The following is a 24,722-nucleotide window of genomic DNA, read 5'->3' as shown; positions in this document are numbered from 1 at the left end:
CTAATGTACTGAATTGACAATTTCGAGAAACTAGTTAATATGACAAGGTTAGACTTGAGATTCACTAGATTGACACAATTCCTACTAATATATATATATATATATATATATATATTATACCATTCTCACACACCAGCCAACGGATTGCTCATTACCCTAGTCTCAAAATGCGCACAAAATTTCATCCAAATCTCTGCACAACTTTTGACTCTGAAAATTGCTGACTTACACTGAGAGATGGACAGATAAATACACGTCCGTAACTACATAGCATTATAGGTGAAGTAAGGTTAATAAATAAAGATGCGTGTAGTTTTTTTTTTTACATGTGCATCGTTTTCCACTTGTCTTTTCTCTGGAACTCATTTGTACTTTTTACTTTCTGTTTAATTACTTATGATTTCATAATCATGTGACAACTATTTCAGTTTACGCCATAAGATGGCGAGACTGAGGATACGTCTGGACGTTGTCGCCGGTCTGCCGCTGACGTCTGTGATCGCGTGTCTGTGTCTGTTCACCCTAACATCTGTTATCGGTGCTGTTGTAGGTAAGTACACTGACCAAGTATACATTCGACAAAAGATGCTAAACGATTCTTTGGGGGCCTCCGTGGCTCAGTCGGTTAGCGCGCTAGCGCAGCGTAATGACCCAGGAGCCTCTCACCAATGCGATCGCTGTGAGTTCAAGTCCATCTCATGCTGGCTTCCTCTCCGGCACGTGGGAAGGTCTGCCAACAACCTGCGGATGGTCGTGGGTTTCCCCTGGGCTGTGCCCGGTTTCCACGCACCATAATGCTCGCCGCCGTCGTATAAATGAAATATTCTAGAGTACGGCGTAAAACACCAATCAAAAAAAAAAAAAAAATTAACGATTCTTTAAACATCAATAGGGTGTTGAGGTAAAAAGGGTCACACATAAATATTTACTTTAATCTTATAATCTACATTATTCACGTAGCCTACCGTCCTTCGACATTTTCCAGTACAAATTGAGAGGTGCCTGAAGCAGAGGAGTGAAAGGAACTAGAACTGCATGCAGTTGCACGGCTTCCACGCGGTCGGTACTTACAGCTTTTCGCGTCCACTCTCTAAAACTTTCCACTTTCTCCACCACAGACAGTTCCGATCTATTAGTTCTATGCTCTTCTGAAAAGACCACTTGTTTGTTTAATATAAGGAAAAAATAGACGTAATCCACATTAGACAATAAACTTTCCGAACGAGTGAATTGCATGTAACATGAATCTGATCTTATTTCTTCCCTGGAAGATGTACTTATGTTGCAAATTGCCATCGAAAGTCGAAAATTTGCAATTTTCTCCCATGTTTGTAGGTCACGTAACAGAAGACTAAAACCGTTGTAAAGTTCAAAACTGTTGAGTGGAAGGGACTATATATGTACTGTACGTAATCTCTGAGCGATCTTAATAAATACAGGATATACATGGCATCGGAATTTGACAAAAGGCCGATTTACTATATTTTGGAACATGTACAAGTGCATGTTATATAATGCCTATACACTCTATTTGTGTCTAGGATGAATATAGAAATATTGTAAATATGCCATCCGACAAATTCAATGTAATCGGAGCAGCGGTTCTAGAAAAGAATATTTTTAAAAAATGTCCCTACTGCGCCAATATGACCGAAAAGTAGGTCACAGGTGGGTTAAAAATGATATTCCAGCCGGTAGACCAAGAGATTTGGTAATGAACATGTGCAAAAAGTTGACAGCTGTGACACGCACTTTCCTTGCAAAACAAAAAAAAACAGGTGTCAGAGAAGACAAAACATAATCTGAGCAAGAACAATGGTCGTACAAGCGAGGCTTGGAATCCTGGCCAGCCCCCTCCCTCCATTTACTTTCATCACCACTAGCCTTATCCAGTACAAACATTCAATTCTGCGTCTCCATGTAAAGCTGTCCCTAACTCCACCTGCGGTCGTTATGCCTGTATACCTGCTTTCCATCATGTCAGTGCATATACATCGCTGACATCGTATGATCTTTGTTAGTTTTGATGAATTAAGACTCCCCTCTATGTGCATGCGGCAGCGGTAAATCCAGGATCAACCCTGGGTCGAGTCACACTTAAGACCTTAACAGAGAAAGTTGTAACTCCCTCGCTTGGCGTTCAGCATAAAGGGGATAGAGCAACGACTGGTTGACTTGTATCAGTATAATGGCCCGGGCGTCTTACTTGCCTTCGGTAAGGGGACTCAGTGAAGCAGCACTAAAGAAAAGAGCGGTGGAAATCCGTCCTGCAACAAGGAGGCGCATTATATACACTTTAAAGATTCCTTCGTCGTCATATGACTGAAAAATTGTTAAGCACGACGTTAAACTCCAAACACTCACTCACTCACTCACTTATGTGTATGTAACCTTTTGTTTCTTTGTGTAACCAGTATATATGTGTATTTAACTCCCATATCTGTCTATACTGTTGCCATCCCCGCTTACAAGCATGAGCTAATGGTGGGTCTCCGTTTCAGCGGGTCACAGCGGTCTTTCAGCAGCGCGATTGCTGTAAATTCATGTTCACCGGTTCATTTTTTTCTGTATTAAAGGAAAATGGCCACCAAATCACGTTAACGGTCAATACTTCCAGAGCAGCAAAAGCTATATCATGGTGTTAGTATCGTTACTTGTGAGTTTTGTATCTCCGTATTTAGCAGTTTTGATGATATTGAAGCTTGTAAAAGCGAACAAAAATAAATCTAACAATAATACCCTGCAAGGAAGACTTTGGCGCTTGATAAACAAAGTGCTGCCGTCACTGAAGTATCATGTCGAAGAAACCAGACATGATAGCCCCACCCACTGATATTAAACTGACATCAGACCGATAAGCCATGTTTCCTTGCACAGACGACTCAGTGCTGAGTGCCAAGCAAGGCATTAGCAAATACCATTTTTAAAGTCTTTGGTATGACCCGACCCGGGTGATAAATAAATAAATCGGTATGATCTTACACTAGGATATCAACTCAAGCGGAAATCTGCTGATATGTAACAGGTCAGAGTTTAATCAAATCTGGAGATGAATTCGAAAGCCACGGTGGCTATTGACTTAAACTTTTATTTCCAGCGACTTACCCTCTTAGACTCGTTGATGGCGAGGAGACATCATCTGCTGTTACTGGACGTTTGGAGGTGTTCTATAACGGTACATGGGGAACCGTGTGTGATGATGGTGTGACTGATATCACTGCTTCCACTCTTTGTCGCATTCTTGGACACAGGTATTTTTTAAACATTGTCATACTAATTTAAAGTGAAAGAAAACAGCATTTGACTAGAGCTGTATGCGGTTATACGGCTTCCCAGCAGTTTGTACACATGGTTTTATATGTAGCTTGAGTACGGCGTAAAACACCAATCAGATAAATAACTACATGTACCATGTGCTTCTGTTTCACACACTCTCCACGACAGAGCATTCGAATCAATCCTTTCTATGCTCTGAAACGAATAAGCGGTAAACAAATCCGTGTAAGACAATGACCTCTCTCTTCCATCCAAATACCTTCGGCAACAAGTAGATATTTCTCGTGAGGGTGTATCTTTCTTAATTTTCACATATTTACACACTGTATCTGACGTCACGATTGCCCACAGATAAATAGTCTCCATAAGAGTAGTACTAATAGTACAGCGCCGTTGAGACAGAGAGCCGTATATCTGCTGCCTGTATGATGGGCTACAGACTAAACCTCTACATGTAAACCGTCTACATAAATGCTGCAGCCGACAGTGATCAATTTTCGCTGTGACTGTAGTTAAATCCCTTCGGAACCATTCGGATATGAAAGAACTGGGTAGCGTAGGAACGCTTAGGTTACTTGAGCAGAGTCACTGATATATGTAAGGAATTGGGATTTCTGGCATTACTTGTATCTTTAACGTTAACTGTCATTTTTTTTTAGGGGGCGATGGAATGGGTTGTAAAATTTACTTGTGTAATGCCTACTATTGCACATAACTGGGCTATCAATTATCAAGTATCAAAAACTATTGATAGGCGAGTAATTAGTTGTTTTAGGTATATATTTTGATCAGCTTCAAGAAAAATAAATCAGGCTCACACTGTAGACCAAGCCCCGGGGTCACCAAGCGATCTTATACTTAAGTGATATTCTGTCAGAAAATATTTTGGCAATCACATCAGAAATAACAATTTAAAAGTGATTAAAATTTTGCCTTGAGATCGCTTCGTGATCCAGGGGCCTGTATATCTGTAATGTGTGGTAAGGAAGATACATCCAAGGTTCTGTTGGAATGTAGCAGCAGTGGCTATGCAGTCAACCGGGCAGGCACTGGGTTGATCTGGTTGGATGATGTGGTGTGTGCAGGGAACGAGACTCGCATATCCCAGTGCTCTCATCTTCCTTGGGGAGAAAATAACTGTGGGCATCACGAAGACCTCGGTTTATTATGTTCAAACGATACAACAGGTAAGACAAGCAGATGTTTAACTGGTAGATTTGTATTGTTCATCTCTATCATACAAAAAATCCATTTTTTATTATATATTTTAATTATTAGGAATCCAAAAAAAAATCGTAACCATGCTTTGGCATATACTACTACGTTTTCCTGCTCCTGCAATATGTAGTTACGTGTAACCGCATTTCATCTATTCCCATCATATGCTAATTATAACAGATATATGCCCCAGAATAGAGCGCTGAGATACCATTCGTCATGGGAAATGGCACAGAAACGCAATCAGTATGAAGGACGCGTTGACTTTAAAGCTTCAAAACTAGGACAGAGATACATTTCAAAAGCTATGCAATTGGCTACACGAAGTCTACCTAATCTTAATCGGCCGTGCTTTGTCGCACGATCTACATGTACACACGAGTTCGGCAATCAATCTTCAAGAACTCCATTTTGTTTTTCACATTTGATTTCATGTGATCACATAACCACCGTGAATATCGTGAGTCCGGTAGAAGTTGATTTTTTTTTTGATCGGTGTTTTACGCCGTACTGACCGGTAGAAGTTGACGATTAGTTTATAAAGGACTCTCGCGAACAGGCAGCGATTGACCACGATCAATAGATCACAACGAATCGCAGTTTGTGGTCATAGAAAGTCACAGATCGGGTGTTACTGGGCATGGAGGGATTGGTTTTCTAGCTTGAGTGAGTTATTTGCTGCAGTTGATGCTTAATGCCAAGAAAAAAAAACAATTTGCAGACATGGTCGTCAGATGTTCGCTATTAAAGGGCCTTGATTGGCTGACGATCACAGAGAACCAGTACCATAGTGGCGCTTCCGTGTTTCGGAATTGAACTCTGTGTAATTATTGTTGAAAGGTCTTTTTTCTCTGCCAGTCTGTCTTTTTGGATGAAAGGGTTCATGCATGGTATTGAAATAAAGGAAAATGTCTAACCTTTGGGCATGTGCGAGTTTTAAGGTTACACATGCGCAATTCAGGCGACTTGATTCAAGATTTGCCTCCAAACGGAAGTGTGAAGGAGCACTGATTGGGTAATGTTGCCATGCAGACATTTTAGGTTCTTGATGAACTATAAATTTCTGCACTGCTAGTTTGTAACTAGTTAAAATAAATCGTATTTGTATAGAATTTTGTGTGTTTTGGATAGAACTGAAAACGTTTTGCCAGTGTTACTTCCTGTCACCCTGTAGAATACTAAGGTACATGTAACAGAATGCGATGACTTAACTACCAGTAATCACAGCTCATAAAAGGTGTTCATGCTAGGTGGATTTTTTGAGATGTTGTAGAGCAAACTGCAAGCTGCATGTGGTGGTGTGGCATTGCACCAGGCGAACTTTAGGGCATACACATATTTGAGGTTGAACTCTACAAATGTACAACATGAATAATAAGGGAAATCAATGCGCTCATGTAACTTTATTGTCGAAAGCGGACAAATCTGGGTGAGAGGACAGAAGGAGACAGGTGTCGATGAGGTTGTGTTGTTACGCACCCTTCCCATCTGCTGGTATAGAAAGGTTTAGATTTTGACGGCCAAGCGGTCAAGATTTTATTTGCTGCTTTTTCACAGGCTGATCAAGTATGCACCAAAGCGTTTTGGCCGCTGAGTGTTTCGGAATGTGTTACAACATTAAACGATAACATTGTCGCCTATCAATAATTGACAACAGCTGTCTGATGGCATACCTTAGTTGCTTAACCACAGATCTTTCGTTGAACATTACAGAGGAAAGTGCAGAACATGGAGCGTTTAGCTTTTCAGTCACAAACCGCGGTTCTCATGCTGCTAAAACTTCAGTTTCAGGAACGAGGTTTTCAAAAGTATAGATGTACCGTCCTGAAATGCTTAAATGTGACCCCAATCTATACATTAACGAACACTAAAGCCTTAAGCTCTGAACGGCGTTATATTGTACTTATACAACTGCAATTAGCTAAACCTTTACTTTCAGAAAGAATCAGGCTCGTAGGTGGACAAAAAACAGCAACCAGTCTAAGCGGACGTTTGGAGGTTTTCTACTTCGGTGTATGGGGGACCGTTTGTGACAACAACTCCAACAAACGCACAGCCAATACTCTTTGCCGCATTCTTGGCTACAGGTATGCTGTGTACATGCAAGGAGCGGGGAATCTTAACTGTTAAACGATGGTTTTAAGGGTTCATTTTGAAAATGAATAAAATAGATGTTTTTGCGAGGAGAATATTCGCTATCCTGTAATTACTACGCTCCTTCATGCAGTTTTATAGAATGTGTGTCAGATTAACTCCACCGATTTTTTCCTTCTGAATTCTGCTGGTTTGTTACAGCCATGGCTATTCGGTCCGTCGAGCAGGGTTTGGTGAAGGTTCTGGGTTTATTTTGTTGGACGATGTGGTTTGTTCAGGGAACGAAACTCGCATATCTCAGTGTTCACATGCTCCTTGGGGAAATAATAAATGTAGGCATGGCCAAGACCTTGGTTTGGTGTGCACTAACGATACAACAGGTAAGCCTATAAAGTGAACAAATGATTCACAAGGAAGCATTTGCTATTTACAGATGTAAGCCGGCTCTTCATGATGGCCTTAAAAGCATTGAAGAATCAGAAAATGTTGACTTTTACAACACCAATGCTGTTGTAGTTTCCCGTTTTTACAGTCTAAGTTGGTTTAGTATTATTCCACCTGTTTTTATAACACCATACCTGTGTATCTCTGTAACATTCACCTATTACCCATGGCTTTAAAGTCACAATAGGCTATTGTGTACATAATGGCTATCTGTTATGTGATCTCCCTGTTTTATTCTCCTTTATCTACATATATATCTTACGGTGATTTAACACTTAGACCGCATTTTGTGGCTTTGTCTCTAAACCTGTACATATATATCTGTAATGTTCTCCATGAAATTACGGTAGCACTGTTGGTAGAGCGTCCGTGTCGTAAGCGGTAGATCCAAGGTCAATCCTGGGTCACACCTAAGACTTATAAAGAGGAAGTTGTAATTTCCTCGCGTAGCGTTCAACATTTAGGGAATAGTGTCAAGACTGGTTACCCGTATCAGCAAAATGGCTCGGGTGGTGTGGTTTACTTGCCTTCTGTAAGCCCTCTCAGTGAAGCAGCACTAGATAAAGGAAAAGTGGAAATTTGCCCTGTGTCCATAGTTGTAAGTGCGACGTTAAACCCCAAGCACTCACTCACTCACTCACTCACCGTGAAATTTAGTTTTCATGATAATGACAAAATAAGGTGTCAAAATATTGAGTCGTGGAGTTTTGGAGCTGCTCCACTTGTGTATTATAGTTCAAATGTCCTCCGCTGGTACAGGAGGGGATATATGTTAAATACTCCACAGGAATTCTTATTACACTGGTCAGGGGAAGCCGCCATGGCATTTGTAATAATACTAAAATTAATCAAGCTCCTCTAAATGTTAACCTTATCGAGTGGTGGCACTATTGTGATCGTACATAGCCGCACAATCGCACAATCGGACTGTCTGGGCACTTATCATCATGTCCGGAATTTATATATTTATTTGATTGGTGTTTTACGCCGCACTCAAGAAATTTCGCTTATACGACAGCGGCCAGCATTACGGTGACAGTGTACTGCCGGAAAGGAACCCAGCGTAAGATGGACTTCCTTTCCGGCAGAACTCAAAGGAACTCAGAGCGACCGCATTGGTGAGAGGCTGCTGGGTCATCAAGTAGGGTATGATGAGGTTGCTCATGCCGTAGTGATTGACAGACAAATATCTAGAGACAGTTACGATAACAGTCCTGTACTCAGAGTAACTTAGCCGCACAACTACTGACCCTTCCTTGAGCAATGCACAGGGAAAGTTGCAACAGATAATCTGAACTCCTCAGTCATGCATGGCCTGCAGTTCACATGTAACTAAAACTCTAGTTGCAGAAAAAATCAGGCTTGCAAATGGATCAACGACAGCAACCACTCTAACCGGACGACTGGAAGTTTCCGCCTTCGGCATATGGGGAACCGTTTGCGACGATAAATTCAACAAACTCAGTGCCAGTACACTTTGCCGCATTTTCGGTTACAGGTGTGTTGTATACATATGTATTTCAGGAATCGTGTTTAGTAAACGACGAGTTTAAGTGTTCATTGTCATTCAAGTTAACAAAACAGAAGTCAATACAACAGGTACTAGTATTTTCCACTTACTTGGGAATATCCTCTATAATTACTGCAGACGTCATCCACACACGTTTCGTAAGTTACTGATCAATGTGTGAGGAATAGAAATACAAGCCATATTAACATAGTTTAAAAGCTTACATTCTAAACTGTTGAAAATCACGACCAGGCTGCTGCTGAGCTTAACTTGAACTGGATTTAAACTGACAGCGGTCACATCGGTGAGAGACTTTGGCACGCTAACACTCGGCCATGAAGGTCAATTATTAAATAAAGTAAAGTAATTAAATAAATAAATAAGAACACCAAATTGTTTGACGACATGCAGTGTTTTCTTTGATTTCATTTCATTTCTTGTTTGCTTGTTTTTGTTTGATTTTCTTTTTTCTAAATTCTACTGGTGGGTTACAGGGATGGCTATCCAATCAACGGAGCGTTTGGAGCAGGTACCGGAGTAATCTGGTTGGACGATTTGGCGTGTTCAGGGAACGAGGCTCGCATATCCCAGTGTTCTCATCGTCCTTGGGGAGAGAATAACTGTGGGCATAGCGAAGACATCGGCTTGGTCTGCTCAAACGAAAGAACAGGTAGGACTGACCTCTTTTCCGGATCGTGTGCAAATAAACATATCCATATTAACCAGAGATGGCCTTGCAAACAAGGTGTGTTATCTTTTCCCGTAGTGCTGTACTTTTTCTGTAAACAAAAGAATGTAATTAACTTTCCTATGTGTTTAAGTGATAGCATTCTCTGGTTGGTTTATCCCACAGCTAGAAACACACTAATCTATAGTGTAGAACTCTGGAACGCATCAAAAACTAGATACCGGGGCAAAATGGACTCACAGCCAAAGGTGACGGAGTCCTTCACCGAAAAGTATGGCAAACCTACAATTCCAGGGGGGCTCCGTGGCTCAGTTGGTTAGCTCATTAGCGCAGCGTAATGACCCAGGAGCCTCTCACCAATGCGGTCGCTGTGATTTCAAGTCCAACTCATGCTCGCTTCCTCTCCGACCGTACGTGAGAAGGTCGTCAGCAACCTCCAGATAATACGCATGACAGAGTTCATTTGTGGATGGGCAAGCGTTTGTTGAAGTATTTCCAGTTATCACTGCTCAGTCCTATAATAGGGACTTAAAGATAGAGACTAGTAGACAATGACTAGTAAGTAGGGACCTGTGGATAGAGAGTTGTAGATAGGGACTTGTAAATAGGGATTTGTAAATAGGGACTTGTAAATAGGGATTTGTAAATAGGGACTTGTAGACAGGCACTAGTAAATAGGTAAGCCTGCTAATGTATGCAACCGTTTATACATGCTGCTAATATATACATTGTATACATGTTGCTTATATATACAATATATCTCCACCGGTAAACTTTGACCTTTTTGCATGAGAGAAAAAAAACAATTTAAAGTGGATTGAAAGTTTGACTTCAATTTAAAATGACTTCTTGTTGGCCTGTGGACCAGTTCAATTAAGGAATTGTTTTAATTGTTTTAAATAAATAATATAGTTAAACGTATAAGTATGTTAGCTTCTCAGTCACGACCCATCTTGGTCGGAATGATGTATAAATGTTTGCTCAATATAAACATTTACAGACTTTAGGGTCTTGTGATCGTACATAGGTCTTGGGCTGTGAACAGCGTTATGCTGCGTTCATAGTGCACCAATTGGCTAAGACCGTGCCGAATAAACCTTTATTTCAGAAAGAATCACACTGGTCAATGGATCAAAAACAGCAACTAGTCTAAGCGGACGTTTGGAGGTTCTCTACTCAGGTGTATGGGGGACCGTTTGTGACGGGAGATCCGATAAACTCACTGCCAATACTCTATGCCGCATTCTTGGCTACAGGTATGCTGTATTCATATTTATTAAAGGATTTAGGGAAAAGAGCTGTAAAACGATGGATTTAAGTGTTCTATGCTAACATTGCAGAAGCAAAACAAAAGTCATTTTTCATTCCGGCATATTTTCTACCTTTATACATGTATTTTGGTTTGTGGACACCCTCACTCTTGTTGTCTTAGTACACTGTTTACGAAACTGTTTCTTCTGTAACATGTCCTAGTCTTCAGTTAGGCCTATTCATATTTGTTCCAAATTCCGAGGGTTTGTTACAGCCGTGGATATCCGGTTAACAATGCTGGGTTTGGAGCGGGTACTGGGGTAATCTGGTTGGACGATGTGGCGTGTTCAGGGAACGAGACTCGCATATCCCAGTGTTCACACCGTCCTTGGGGGGGATACATATGTAGGCACGATGATGACCTCGGTTTGGTCTGTTCAAACGATACTACAGGTAAGGCTACAGAGTTGAAACATCTGACTCAACGCTTCCCTCAACGCTCCCGGTGGAGACTATAGGTTTACTCCCGGCAGGTTGGTCTGTCAGTCCATCAGACTATCAGACTATCAGTCGGTCAATTGTCAGTTCATCAGTCCATCAGTCCGTCAATCCATCAGTCTGTCAGTTCAGTCCAACAGTCTATCAGTCTACCAGTCCGCCAAACCGCCATTCAGTCCATGAGACTATCAGTCCGTCAATCCGTCAGTCGGTCAATCCGTCAGTCCATTAATCCGTCAATCCGTTAGTCAATCAATCCATCAGCCCGTCTGTCCATCAGTGCATCAGTCCGTCAATCCGTTAGTCCATCAGTCCATCTGTCCATCAGTCCGTCCGTCCCTCCATCAGTCCATCAGCCGTCAATCCGTCAATCTGCCAGTTCAGGAGTCCGTCAGTCTATTGGTCTACCAGTCCGCCAGACCGCCATTCAGTCCATAAGACCATCAGTCCGTCAATCCGTCAGTCCGTCAATCCGTCAGTCTGTCAGTCCGTCAGACCATTAATCCGTCAGTCCGTCAGTCTATCAATCCGTCTGTCCATCAGTCCATTAGTTCATCAGTCCATCAGTCCATCAATCCATCTATCCGTCACGAATCACTCTTTTGCGCCTTTTTGAACGCCGGTTTACCATAGTAAATCCGAACTTGGTGTAATTAGTCACAATGACAAATTGCAGGTCAAAATTAATTATCGGACCGTTCCATGCATTTCGGAATTTTCCGGACATTTTTGCCTCAAACGATTTGTGATTTTGAATGAGATACCATTTCCAGTCCAATGTTGACTTAGTTCAAAGCCAAACTGACCATTGTTGCGTGGTAACATACGATTACCGCGTTTATACTGAAATTCCAGCTCAGACTGTATTTCATCAGAAATTGTCATATACGCTTAACTGGTGGATTAGAACAGGTAAAGTCAACATGTTATTGACAGCTTGGAAGAGGAGCAGTTTTTCGACTGAAACCCAGTTAAACTTGATACGATTTAAGTTAGTATTTGTTTTCCCATGATCCATAGTACATGGAATCAATGTGAAACCATTTTATTTATTTGTTTCTATGACACATTTATTTATTGATTTGATTGGTGTTTTATACCGTAGGCAATAGCATTTAACTTATACGAAAGTGTGCATAGCTATGGGAAGATGTGCATATTTATGGGAAGGCGTGTATATCTATTGGAATATGTGTGTAGTTATGGGAATGTGTGTATATCTATGGGAAGGTGTATATCTGTGCGCAAGTGTGTATATCTATGGGAAGTTGTGTATGTGTGTGAAGGTGTTTATATCTGTGCGAAAGTTTGTATATTTACGGGAAGGTGTTGATAGTTATTGGAAATTGTGTATATCTCTGAAAAGGTGTGTATATCTGTGCAAAGATGTGTATATCTATTTAAAGGTGTGAATAGCTATTGAAAAGTGTATTTCTCTGAGAAAGTGTGTATACCTGTGCGAAAGTTTGTATATCTATGGGAAAGTGTGTATATTAATGGGAAGGTGTACATATCTATGGGAAAGTGTGCATAGCTATGGGAAGATGTGCATATCCATGGGAAGGTGTGTATATCTATTGGAAGATGTGTGTAGTTATGGGAATGTGTGTATATCTATGGGAAGGTGCATATCTGTGCGCAAGTGTGTATATGTATGGAAAGTTGTGTATGTGTGTGTGAAGGTGTGTATATCTGTGCGAAAGTTTGTATATCTATGGAAAGGTGTGAATAGCTAATGGAAATTGTGTATATCTCTGAGAAAGTGTATATATCTGTGCGAAAGTTTGTATATCTATGGGAAGGTGTGTATATTAATGGGAAGATGTACATGTCTATGGAAACTTTCCACATCACATGCTGAAAATTCATCGGTGAATTACCTACGCTCGGTGCTTTACACCAGGTAATTCGATTTGGCGTACCAATGCGGTCGCTGTGAGTTCAAGTCCAACTCATGCTGGCTTCCTCTACGGCCGTACGTGGGCAGGTCTGGCAGCAATCTGCAGATAACCGTGTGTTTCCCCCAGGCTCTGCAAGTTTTCTTATCACCGTAATGCTGGATGTCGTCTTAAAAGTGAAATTTTCTTGAGTTCATCGTAAAACATAAATAAAATAAATAAAGCGACATCGCGTTAAACAACAATCAAATAATTAAAGAAATGCACCTAAGGAACGCTTGGATATACTGTGAACTGGCGAAAACTGGAAATGTTGTAACTTGTAAGACCTGAAGTTTTAATCAAATCTCATTTGAAATACCTGTGCATATACTTTATTCTCGACAACTTATATACTCTGAATACTAATTTCACTCATCGCCTAGAACATACCTAGCGTCATTCGAACTTCATTGTAGTTGCCTATTTTATATAGTTTTTTAGTTGACGACTGGTATACGAATGTTTGTTTCGACGCACAGATACTGTTCTATTGTCCTAAACTGTAATTTTCAGAATCTTATCCTCTTAGACTTGTTAATGGCGAGGAATCTTCGTCTGGTGTTACTGGACGTTTGGAGGTCTTCTACAGCGGTACCTGGGGAACAGTGTGTGATCATCGTGTGAACGCAGTGACGGCAAAGACTCTTTGTCGCATTATTGGATACAGGTATTTTTAAACACGTGCATACTTACATAAACTTATAAAAATAACATTAACAAAAATATATCAAATAATAAATCATAGATCAAAAAGGAAAGAACCCTCAATGCTCTGTTAGAAAATACTTATGTATATTTTGTGTGTGAATGAAGAACATCTAAATGCATGTATCATGTGATGATACAAAACTGAGTTTTGTTTCATTTACCTTCCGGTATTTATTGGCATTTTTCTGCAATATGTTTAAGGTCCTAAGATGGCATTTTTATTTCTGAAGTAACGAACCATAGTCAAAAGGTGAAACAGCTAAAAAGAGTTTTATTTGCGAGAGCCATGGAGTGTTATGGGTATAGGTTTAATATGTTATGTGTTGGTCCTTTTTCGTTTTTGTCTTTAGTCCTATATTTTGCTTGTATAGCGGAGCGCTGAGGGTTAGTGGTCGCTTGAAACTATACGCTATGATCAGTTAATTTGCGCTTTCGACCTCATTAAAAGGGTAAAAAGGGGGAAATTAACTTTGAATTTTCGACTTTCGAAGCAAAAACCTGGAAACGCAATGTTGTATTTCGCATTTTCTCCGCGCATTTTCTTTGCGCATTTTCTTATTGTCTCATTCCACTTTCGCGTTTTCGACCTTCGCAGTTTTGCCTTTTTGATTTTCGTCCTTTCGTTGATTAGCGCTTTCAATCTTCGCTCTTTTATGTTTTCCCGTTTTCGACCTTACAATAGAAAATTGAGTGTACTAAAAAGTGGGTGGCAGCAACAGGCTTCCATAGCTACATATACCTATAGTAAACGCTTAGCGCTTTAATAGTGCAATCTGCTTTTAGTCGCTATAGGTATAGCCGTACATTTTGACCAACATCAAAAATTATGAACTCTTGGATTTGTATATTTCTAAATCATCGTAATTTGAGTGATACTCTTTTACGTGTAACAGATATGGCACTGCAGTTAGGCGAGCAGGGCTTGGAGCAGGTACTGGGATCATCTGGTTGGACGAGGTGAAGTGTTCTGGGAACGAGACTAGCATATCTCAGTGTTTCACACCGTCCTTGGGGGAATAACAGTTGTCTTCACAATGAAGACCTCGGTTTGGAATGCTCAAATGTTTTAACAGGTAAGACTGTAGATCCAAAACATCGAACACAATCGTTCTCGTAGCGATTCAGAGATCATAGCGGACCATAGATTCACATGTACACCACCCCCTCCTGTAGCAATGTTGCCCCATCCTCAAAAGTTAACTACGATGTAGTAATCTTATAAAAGTTGAGTGGAACACACATGACTTACTCAAAAGCAGGAATATATTGCGAGAAGAGACTGTACCTCACTAAGCACCAGGAATCATTTCTGAACTAAGTCAAAACACGAAATACTACCTTAGAGAATATTTTTCAGCTTTAGGAGTTAAAACATTGTCTACCTAATAACTGTTTACAACTAAGGACAAATGTGACATCGTGAATGAATTGTTTACCACAGTGAACTTAACCCAGATATAATTGAATGTGGCAATAAAGTCTTTTACCGTTCAATACAATGGCGCATTTAGCATTGAGTCAGTCGCGTTTTTTCTACTGATTCTGTGATGTTTTTACCACTCATTATGTGACGTGAGTGTGGAGCTCAGGTATACAGACCCAATCTTACAAGCCGAATTTCATGTAGGATGCCTTTTAAACATACATCTAGGGGATAAGGCTCCCCTGTCAACGGACCAGTGTTTCAAAAGTACTCTTTTTGAAAGCTGTCAGAGACACCAACTCAACTACCAGTGCACATCTTGGTTCCCAGTACAAAGCAATCACAGTTATGCCTTTTAACAACTGAAACATGTGGTTCTGGTGTTTTGTTACCTAGTAACTCCCATTCGGCTTGTTAACGGGAGTCGAGGAACAAACAGTCTCAGTGGCCGACTGGAGGTCTACCACAAGAACACATGGGGCACGGTTTGTGACAACATTTTCGACCACAGCGCAGCCAGAACTATCTGTGGGCTTTTGGGATTCAGGTAAGGCCCACGTAAAGGCGTTAAGAAACCAACAGTAACAACTATGTCTAAATCAGAAATGTTTATATTCAGAGTAATGACGATGTTCACAATCTCGAACGAAGGAATAACCTTTATCAGATTTTATGTTTTTTTGAAAATGATGTCGGTTATGCCGCTGTGTCAGTGAGTTAGTGTCTAATGTAAATCAAATGGGTGTGGCCCAAATACTCATACAGAAATCAGCCAACTCAAGCTGTCGTTTGGACGATAAAAAATGAGGCAATATGACTGAACAAAAGTAAGGTATGAACTGAAGCATATATGTATATATAAGTTGCCTTTTAATACTAGTTTAAGTGTCCTTGACAGTGGCCGAGTGTTTGGAGTGCCAGCCCGGCACAATGAGCTAGGAGCCTCTGAAAAATGTGATCGCTGTGAGTTTAAGTCCAGCGGATGCTGTCTTCCTTCCCTGTCGCAAAAAGTGGCAATATCTGCAGGCAGCCGGAGGATCCTCGTGGGTTTCCATACGTCTGGTGTCTTCAACATGATGCTTCAGTAGCAGCAGCACTTTGACCGTGTGGCTCTGCTGCAGGAAGCAACAGAATATGTACACATACCTAATGGCTCCGAGTCGTGATACCACGTACCACCCAAAGCAAACAGACACACATATATGTACATTTATTCTACAGTTTCTTGATTCGGTCGCAGTGAGTTAAAGTCCAGCTCATTTTGGCTTCCTCTCCGGCCGTACATGAGGAGGTCTGCGAGCAACCTGCGGATGGTCGAAGGTTTTTCCGTACCATGCCCGGTTTCCTCACACCATAATTCTGGCCTCCGTCGTATACGTGGAATATTCTTGAGTGCGACGTAAAACACCAATCAAATAAATAAATAAATAAATAAATAAATAAATTAATAAATACAGTTTCTTGGAGAAATAAGTCGGAATTTCGAAAAAAATTCTAACGATAAAACTGGGAATCCATACTATGCCAAAACCGAAAATTCACCACTGATCTTCAAGCAGATGTAGTTGACTATGCAGGACGATAATGGAGCCGATAAACCGCCCTGTTACTCAATTATGACTTCTTATTTATGTTAAGTATTTGTTTTTAAAAAGTTTTTGACACTGCAGTACTTGCGACTGGGAAGAATTTCGGGTGTTAAGAAAAGAAAACCACGGACATTTCACAAGTAAAATATGATCTTTCCCCGTACACGTACCTGTATATGTATGGTAGCCAGGTCTTCACTCGCAGGAGCGAGTTCCATGTGCATGCCTGCCATATGTGTGAGACGCGCTGGTGACATTGTGGTATAAAGGACCACCATAGTTTCCAATGTTACGAATATGTTTCAAGTTCTTTATTGTGATCCGAACCTACATCATCCATGAAGACAGAAATAATATAACCTCAATTATTTAGAAAGTGGTGTGGAGACAGATCTGCTGGACCACAAATATTTTTCATGATGTTCTTGGTAGCGAAGCCAAGTGATGTGGCATGTTACAGATACTGAAAGCACGAAGTTGCGTCAATCAAAACATACAATGTACATATGGTTCAAAGGGAAAATAATGTTTTTTTTCCATTACATTGTTTGCAGCGAAGGAGTCGAATTGCCGAATGCGTATTTTGGACAAGGGACTGGACAGATTTGGTTGAACGAAGTTCGTTGTTCTGGGAACGAGACTGTTATATCAGAGTGCTCAACTTGGGGGTGGGGAATTCACAACTGCCGTCACAACGAGGACGTGAGTTTGGTCTGTTTTAACCCAAATCCCCAGGGTGAGTCTTTAATAATCTGCAGACACTTAGGCCTAAGGAATGATGGCATTTACGTTCAAAACCAGCTGCCACGTGGGTCTATAACTCGATGTCATTTGCGACGGGATATCTGTATTTTTACGGCCATGATATCAGTGGCCCACATGTATCTTGTCATATTTTGTTCGATACGCCGCTAACAATATGGGCGTGATTCTCCGTTATATGTCTACCTGGGGAATTCCCCATGACATACATGTTTATACGTTGCACCATTCAATGAAATGCTGTTGGACTGGAATATGGAACGAATGTCGTTTGAGTCTTGTGGGAATGTCGACTGAATCTCGCGTTGTTGCCCTAATCTCGACCTCATCTCGACCCTAATCTCGACTAAATCTCGCACTGTCGTTTAGATATCGCCGTTCCTGTTTTGGAGAAAGATGTAGGACAGAACATGGCCGCATCCGTCTTCCATTGCTGCCGCACGAAGTTCAATCACTCACAGTTAATTAGATTGTGTGAAAACATACTACATGGAGTTACCCCAACGGAAGACAGCAGAAAGTGTATTGGAGCCCACATTTACTGACGTGTATAGATCGTCACACAGAGAGAGTGGACTGAATGAAATATATTGAGGAAGCTGGAAGACAAAAGTGTTTTCAGATTGAGGTTTTCCACTTGTACTTTTATTTGAGTTATCGAAGAGGGGCCTCTATGGTATAGCAGTTAGCGTGCTGGCACTGCACATTGAAGCAGTAGCCAATCACCAATGCGATGCCTGTCTTTCCAAGTGTAGTTTATGCTGTCTTACTATAGAGCCGTGATGGCCTGAAGAAGCCGGACAGAGAGTAGTTGCTGACAGACCTTCTATCAAACGACCTGAGAGGAAGATAACATGAGCTGATTTTGAACTCACAAGGACCGCATTAGTGAGAGGCTCCTGGGCCATTGTGCGTGACTGGCATGCTAACATAAGGTGATTGTGACTGGATGTGACGCCATGGTCGATCTCTGTCGTGATTTTCCAGTACGACAGGACTATCAATATGCTGTCATCGTGGCAGGCTGGCAGGAGAGAAACACAGTCCTATGGTGGTGTTTTGATTTATGTATTTACTTGATTGGTGTTTTACGCCAAACTGAAGAATATTTCACTTATACGACGGCGGCCAGCATTATGGTCGTGGGTTATTCGCAGGTTGCTAGAAGACCTTGCCACCTACGGCCGGAGAGGAAGCCAGTGTGAGCTGGACTTGAACTCACAGTGACGGCAGTGGTGAGAGGCTCTTGGGTCAGTACGCTGCGCTAGCGCGCTAACCGACTGAACCACGGAGGTAGCCGATGGTGAGTCGCTGTCAACTGTTGGTGAAGAAACGTAGGGGTCATTGAATTCTAACTACATGTCTATCATACCATGGGTAGTATATGATTAAGACGTACAGCATAAAAAAGTAGAATAGCCACGACAGTGCGATAGCTGGCAAATGATTAGGCTTTTGTTAATTTGCCTAGGTCTTCCTCTTCGGCCGTACGTGAGAGGGTCTCCCAGCATCCTGCAGATGGTCGTGGGTATCGACCGTGCTCTGCCCGGTTTCCACCCACCATAATACTGGCCGCCGTCGTATAAGTGAAATATTCTTGAGTACGGCGTAAAATACCAATCAGATAGATAGATAAATAAAGAAATAAATAAATAAGTAAATAAATAAATAAATTTCTTTTAGTCGGGGTTTTATTTTAACTGTGGTCTGAAGTTGTGCCTTCTGTCAAGCCGTTCCTTTTTCAGAGGAGCTATTGACCAGACTGGTTGACGGCCATCGGAGCCCAAACTATCTCACCGGGCGCCTGGAAATATTCAATGGTGGACTCTGGGGCACGGTGTGCGATGAGGGCTTTGGTCCGTTCTCTGCTCCTGTAATCTGTCGTAGTCTGGGCTATAGGTATGCATTTTACTTTTCATGAACGCGTTTTATTTTCTTTCCCCCACTTATTTTAAACATTCGATTTGATTACTGTCTAACGCCATGTCGGGAATTTTCCAGCCACATTGAAGTACACCTAGGTGGAAAAAACGTATCATGTTGTCTACTGCAGACGAGTGATATTTCTTCTTTTTTAATATTTAAATTGGAATTACAGGTACGTAATAACATGCTTGAGGGAAGTGATTTGTAATCTATACGTTATATCGTCTAAATGAAAGCGAGAGCATCAATAATATATAAGGTACCGCGGACCAAATTTTGAAGGCGCGCTCATTTACTTTGAGCCTCGCGGGTAAACTTTACTCAAACTTTGATTTTTATTTAAATTTATATTGATACATTAATTGTTACCTCTCTTCTCTAGTACATTTAACTTATAAAGTTCAGTCTTCATACAAGGGTAAACTTTAAAATTATAAAAAAAAATTCTGTTAATAAAACTGTTTTGTATTGTTACATACAGAAAATTTCAATTTACTAGCATTAGAATGGTTGAAGTGACTGGTTTGAGGTAAATATCAGATTCCCACCTACCTTATTTATAGTGCTCAAATGATTCTCAAAGTTGAAAATGATCAAACTGCACACGCTTTATACATGTTAGCTATTTTATTACCGATATTAAACGTATCACGGCTGATATTTTGTGAAAGTCAACTATTTCTTCTTTTCTAATATAGTCGCAAAAAATTTGGGATTTGCAGGTATAATTGATTTTTTTTTCATTATCTTCTGTGTCGCCTGTTTCAAGATTATGGAGTAGCGGGTGCATTTGTTTGTTTTTTATTTTTAAATTAGAAATGGGAATAAGGTTCCCCGATCCAGATTTGGAACAGGAAATGGGCCAGTATGGATGGACAACGTACAATGCTTAGGAAACGAAACTAACATCTCACAATGCCTTCGTGGAAACTGGAGAAATACTTCCTGCACCCATTACCACGATATAGGATTATACTGTTACAACACACCATTTACAGGTATGTCCTTGCATTTTGGTTGCAACTGCTCGACTGCCACATATTCATCATTTTCACTGAATAAATAAGTTCAGGTAAGACTTGTTCAAAGTTATGAAGTCATATGACTTTTTTGGGCTAGGCAGACGAAAATATCACGCACAGCTTATCTTTTACAGCAGTTCTGATGTTAGAATCTTCGATAGAAAGTTCGGTACACTTCAATTTGCTCTCTTCTTGGAAATGTCAAAATAACTGTTGGAATTCTCAAAGTGTCAAATTTCTCAAAATTTTAAACAAAAAGATTATCCATGCCGATTGGCAGATTACACTGATTAGGGAATCCACTGATTGTTTGACTGACTAATTGATTGGTTGATTGATTGATTGATTGATTGATCGATTGATTGTTTGATCGATTGATTGGCTGATTGGTTGATTGATTGATTGATTGATTGATGGATTGATTGATTGATTGCGGTTTCTGCTATGGTTTAGGAAATCAGTGTTTCTGGATGCAAATTCCAGGGATATATCACCGACCAAGTTATATTCTTATGCCCCACAACTGTCTCACAGTCTGCAAGCGACAGATGTATTACACACACCACCTGACTTTTCCTTCACCCCAACAAATGTATTACCCACACAGCAATCTGACTTTTCCTTCACCCCAACAAATGTATTACCCACACAGCAATCTGACTTTTCCTTCACCCCAACAAATGTATTACCCACACAGCCATCTGACTTTTCCTTCACCCGACAGATGTGGTACCCACACAACCATCTGACTCTCAAACATCCCCCTTCCACGCTCCAAACATTTGGTCTATTTACCACCCAAACATCGGAATATCTTCCACCCAAACAATTTCTCCAAAATGTTTGACGTATCATCATGTAATTTATCTTCTGGGCAAATATCTCACACATCATCTGTTTAAACAACTCACGTGTCTTTCATCTAAATATTTTACGTATCACCCACTCAAACATTTGGTTTCACCTCACAAACATTTCACGTATAATGCACAAGCATCTCACGTATCTCCCATCCATACATTTGGTTTTACCAAACAAACATCTCACGTCTCCCCTATCCAAACATTTGGTTTCACCACACAAGCACCTCTCGTACCCCCCCACCTAAACATTTGGCTTCACCACACAAGCATCTGATGTATTCCCAATCCAAACATTTGGTTTCACCACACAAGCACCTCTCGTACCCCCCACCTAAACATTTGGCTTCACCACACAAGCATCTGATGTATTCCCAATCCAAACATTTGGCTTCACCACACAAGCACCTCTTGTACCCCTCCCCCCCATCCCGCACCCACCCAAACGTTTGGTTTCACAACACAAACATCTGACGTATCCCCTATCCAAAACTTTGGTTTTACCACACAAGCATCTCATTTATCCCTCACCTAAGCATTTGGGATCACCACACAAACATCTGATGTATTCCCAATCCAAAACATTTGGTTTCACCACACAAGCTTGTCACGCATCTCCCATCCAAACATTTGGTTTTACTACACAAGCATCTCACATATCCCTCACTTTCACATTTGGTTTCATCACACAAGCATCTCAAGTATCCCCCATCCAATAATTTGGTTTTACCAGACAAGCATCTTACATATTCACCATCCAAACATTTGATTTTACCACACAAGCGTCTCCCGTATCCCCACAACAACATTTGGTTTCACCACACAAGCTTCTCAAGTATCCCCCACCCAAACATTTGGAATTACCACGCAAACATCTCAAGTTTCCCCATCAAAACATTTGGTTTAACCACACAAGCATGTCACGTTTCCCCTAACCAAACATTTGATGTTACGACACAACCATCTCACACATCCCCTACCCAAACATTTGGTTTCACCACACAAACATTCACGTATCCCCTACCCAAATGTTTGGTTTCAAACATATAACATATCTTTAATCCGAATATTTAACGTATTTCACTTATTATTAACAGTATTTATGACGAATATTGGACCTACTTTGTCGTTTCTATGAATACAAGGGCTGGTGTCTCTCCTTGTCACATTTATAATAATAATTTTGTTACGGTAATCATACGAACCTTTGGCTACATACAGCTTTCCCTAGACAGATATATAGGTCATCATCAGTGCCTAATTACGATATTTGAAAATATACCTGATATATACCTTGAACAAACTAAGAAATCACAACTGCTATTTGTTTGTGTGTGGTTTAATAAATTTCTACATAACTGATATTAGGCACTAGAAAATAAAACATAAAAATGCATCATCGATTCTTTCTTTTCGATTTACACAAATATGAGAGTAAACCAGCATGATACGTCTGAACAGCTTGAATTGCTCTAAGTTGATATCATATGCACACAAATAATATTAGCTTTGGTAATCATGTTTTCATTATTTTTATTATTGACCCTAATGAGAAAAAAAACTGCTTTTGATCTTTGACTTTTGTCTTGCAATAAAACAAAAGATATTTGTCACAACACTCTCACTTTTTACTGGCTTCTTGCATTTATAATTTTACACAAGTTTAAGTAAGTTTTCCATGTTTTCGTACAACAGAAAATCTGCCATACCACTGTGGTGTCGAGAGACGATTTCCCACATGGTCGCATGGCGTCCTTTATGCTCTAGTCAAAGGAATTGGCCCCAAGTCTTAGTTTCTTTGGTTTACATCTTGATACCCTCAGGGTCAGTAGAGACAAGACTTATGTTTGGACGGAGGGGTTCCGACTGGCAGACCGGCCTAATTGAGGTTTACTTCGCCGGAGAATGGGGGAGAGTCTGCGCTGAAAGGTTCAACAACGAAACCGCCTTTGTTGTCTGCCGGTCTCTGGGGTACAGGTATGACGCTGATGACATTACACTTCAAAGCTATTTATTCTCTTATTCTCTTATTATAGCTTGAGAGTTGAAGGTTAAACTGGTACATTGTCCATTTGCACGGGACACCATTATGTGCAGGTCAAATTACTCAGACGATCGTGAATGCAAGTACCCCACGTAACGAAGAACTGCAATCACATGACAGTCCATGTGTGCAAACCGCATAACTTACTTTACCAATCAATTTTACAAGAGGTTCGGAGAGCGGGCGTAGAATCAGAAAACTAATCGCTAGCCATGAAATGTTTTTTTTAAACTTGTAGAGATTTATAATTTTTCTCGCAAATTGCAAGTTAATATCAGAAATTAAGTTGGATATATTGATGACCTCTCTGATCGAATATGATAAATGTTTATTTATTTATTTATTTACTTATTTCTTTGGCTGAGTACGCCCTATTGAAGAATATTTTATTTATACGACGGCGGTCAGCATTATACCGGAAACACACCCCCATCCTCAGGTTGCTGGCAGATTTTCCCACTATCGCGTCAAAAAACTTCCACATGTACACACGCACTTCTGTAGTCTGTAGTAGGTGGTATGAAACTGGTGTTTCCTTTTTTCTCTGTGTTTTTATTTTTCGTCATTTAACGACGCGATTTAAATCTCCATTTCTTTTGGACAGATTCGGAAACTATATACCTCCCTCATATCCAACTATGATAATTAAAATGATTTGGCTGGGTGGCGCCATCTGCCGAGGAAATGAGACAAATATTGCTCAGTGTGATCATGGTGACTGGGGAGACCATATCTGCAGTAATTATGAAGATGTCAGAGTCATCTGCTCCAACAATCAGCCAGGTTAGTCCCACGGTATACATGTAGCTGTGTGTCAAAATGCATTAGATAAATCCATAAAATTTAATAGTTTCATTGAATGAAGTTTTTCACGTTGTAGCTAAACCTTGAGCGCCTCTGTGGCCCGACTCCATAGTTTTACCGTTACCCACAGATCCGGGAGACTCGGAATCGAGCCCGGTTCGAGTAATTTCAAAATGTTACTTGTTGCTGCCTCTTTTGGGGCTCAGCATGACTGGTGGGGCCAGTGTCAGTATAATGTGATTGGGTGGGTTGTCACGCCTGGTGTCTTCGGCAACATACATACATACATACATACATACATACATACATACATACACACACACACACGCACACGCACACGCACACGCGCACGCGCACGCGCACCCACGCACGCACGCACGCACACATACATACCACTAGCCACAATGCCACTGCATGATCAAACACTCCAAGTCCATAAAGTTGTACCCCCCTCATCCCATATCATAATATTTTGTTTATCTGACAAAGTATTTTTGATTATGTTTAAGTCTGTATTTCACATGTTTACTACAATACAAAACGTATATATTCCATTTTTGCTAGCCTCAAACCCGTGTTTTCTTGCGGAATATGAACCCTGTGGGGACCCAGCAATGGGCTGCTTTAAGAGATCGGAACGGTGTGACATGCGTTGGAACTGCCGA

The 24,722-nt window shown here is 40.7% G+C and overlaps 1 protein-coding gene across 2 annotated transcripts; it reads left to right on the top strand.

Moving 5' to 3' along the window:
* The first annotated feature begins 433 nt into the window (after positions 1 to 433).
* Positions 434 to 23,170, top strand: LOC135462902 (deleted in malignant brain tumors 1 protein-like). Of its 2 annotated transcripts, none has more exons than XM_064740207.1 (16): positions 434 to 550; positions 3,098 to 3,251; positions 4,297 to 4,463; positions 6,434 to 6,581; positions 6,790 to 6,968; positions 8,377 to 8,530; positions 9,037 to 9,212; positions 10,339 to 10,486; positions 10,756 to 10,934; positions 13,433 to 13,586; positions 14,521 to 14,700; positions 15,447 to 15,597; positions 17,194 to 17,375; positions 19,147 to 19,300; positions 20,144 to 20,325; positions 23,033 to 23,170. In XM_064740207.1, exons 1-11 carry the CDS (start codon positions 442 to 444, stop codon positions 14,645 to 14,647), a joined length of 1,695 nt encoding a protein of 564 aa, XP_064596277.1. In that variant the 5' UTR covers positions 434 to 441; the 3' UTR covers positions 14,648 to 14,700; positions 15,447 to 15,597; positions 17,194 to 17,375; positions 19,147 to 19,300; positions 20,144 to 20,325; positions 23,033 to 23,170. The 2 variants fall into 2 exon arrangements, with proteins under 2 accessions (XP_064596277.1, XP_064596276.1); XM_064740206.1 differs by having other exon boundaries at positions 4,294 to 4,463.
* The last annotated feature ends 1,552 nt before the right edge of the window (positions 23,171 to 24,722 follow it).

Source organism: Liolophura sinensis, chromosome 2 (assembly GCF_032854445.1).
Source record: "Liolophura sinensis isolate JHLJ2023 chromosome 2, CUHK_Ljap_v2, whole genome shotgun sequence".
Classification (NCBI taxonomy): domain Eukaryota; kingdom Metazoa; phylum Mollusca; class Polyplacophora; order Chitonida; family Chitonidae; genus Liolophura; species Liolophura sinensis.
The sequence above is the reverse complement of the archived record's forward strand: the minus strand, read 5'-3'. Positions and strand labels throughout refer to the sequence as shown.

Excerpts from the sequence above, each read along its gene's own strand:
- LOC135462902 (XM_064740206.1), top strand. The coding sequence starts at position 442 with ATGGCGAGACTGAGGATACGTCTGGACGTTGTCGCCGGTCTGCCGCTG. Across the intron at positions 9,213-10,338 it reads CTGCTCAAACGAAAGAACAG|AAAGAATCACACTGGTCAAT; the intron begins GTAGGACTGACC and ends CCTTTATTTCAG. Across the intron at positions 13,587-14,520 it reads TGTCGCATTATTGGATACAG|ATATGGCACTGCAGTTAGGC; the intron begins GTATTTTTAAAC and ends TACGTGTAACAG.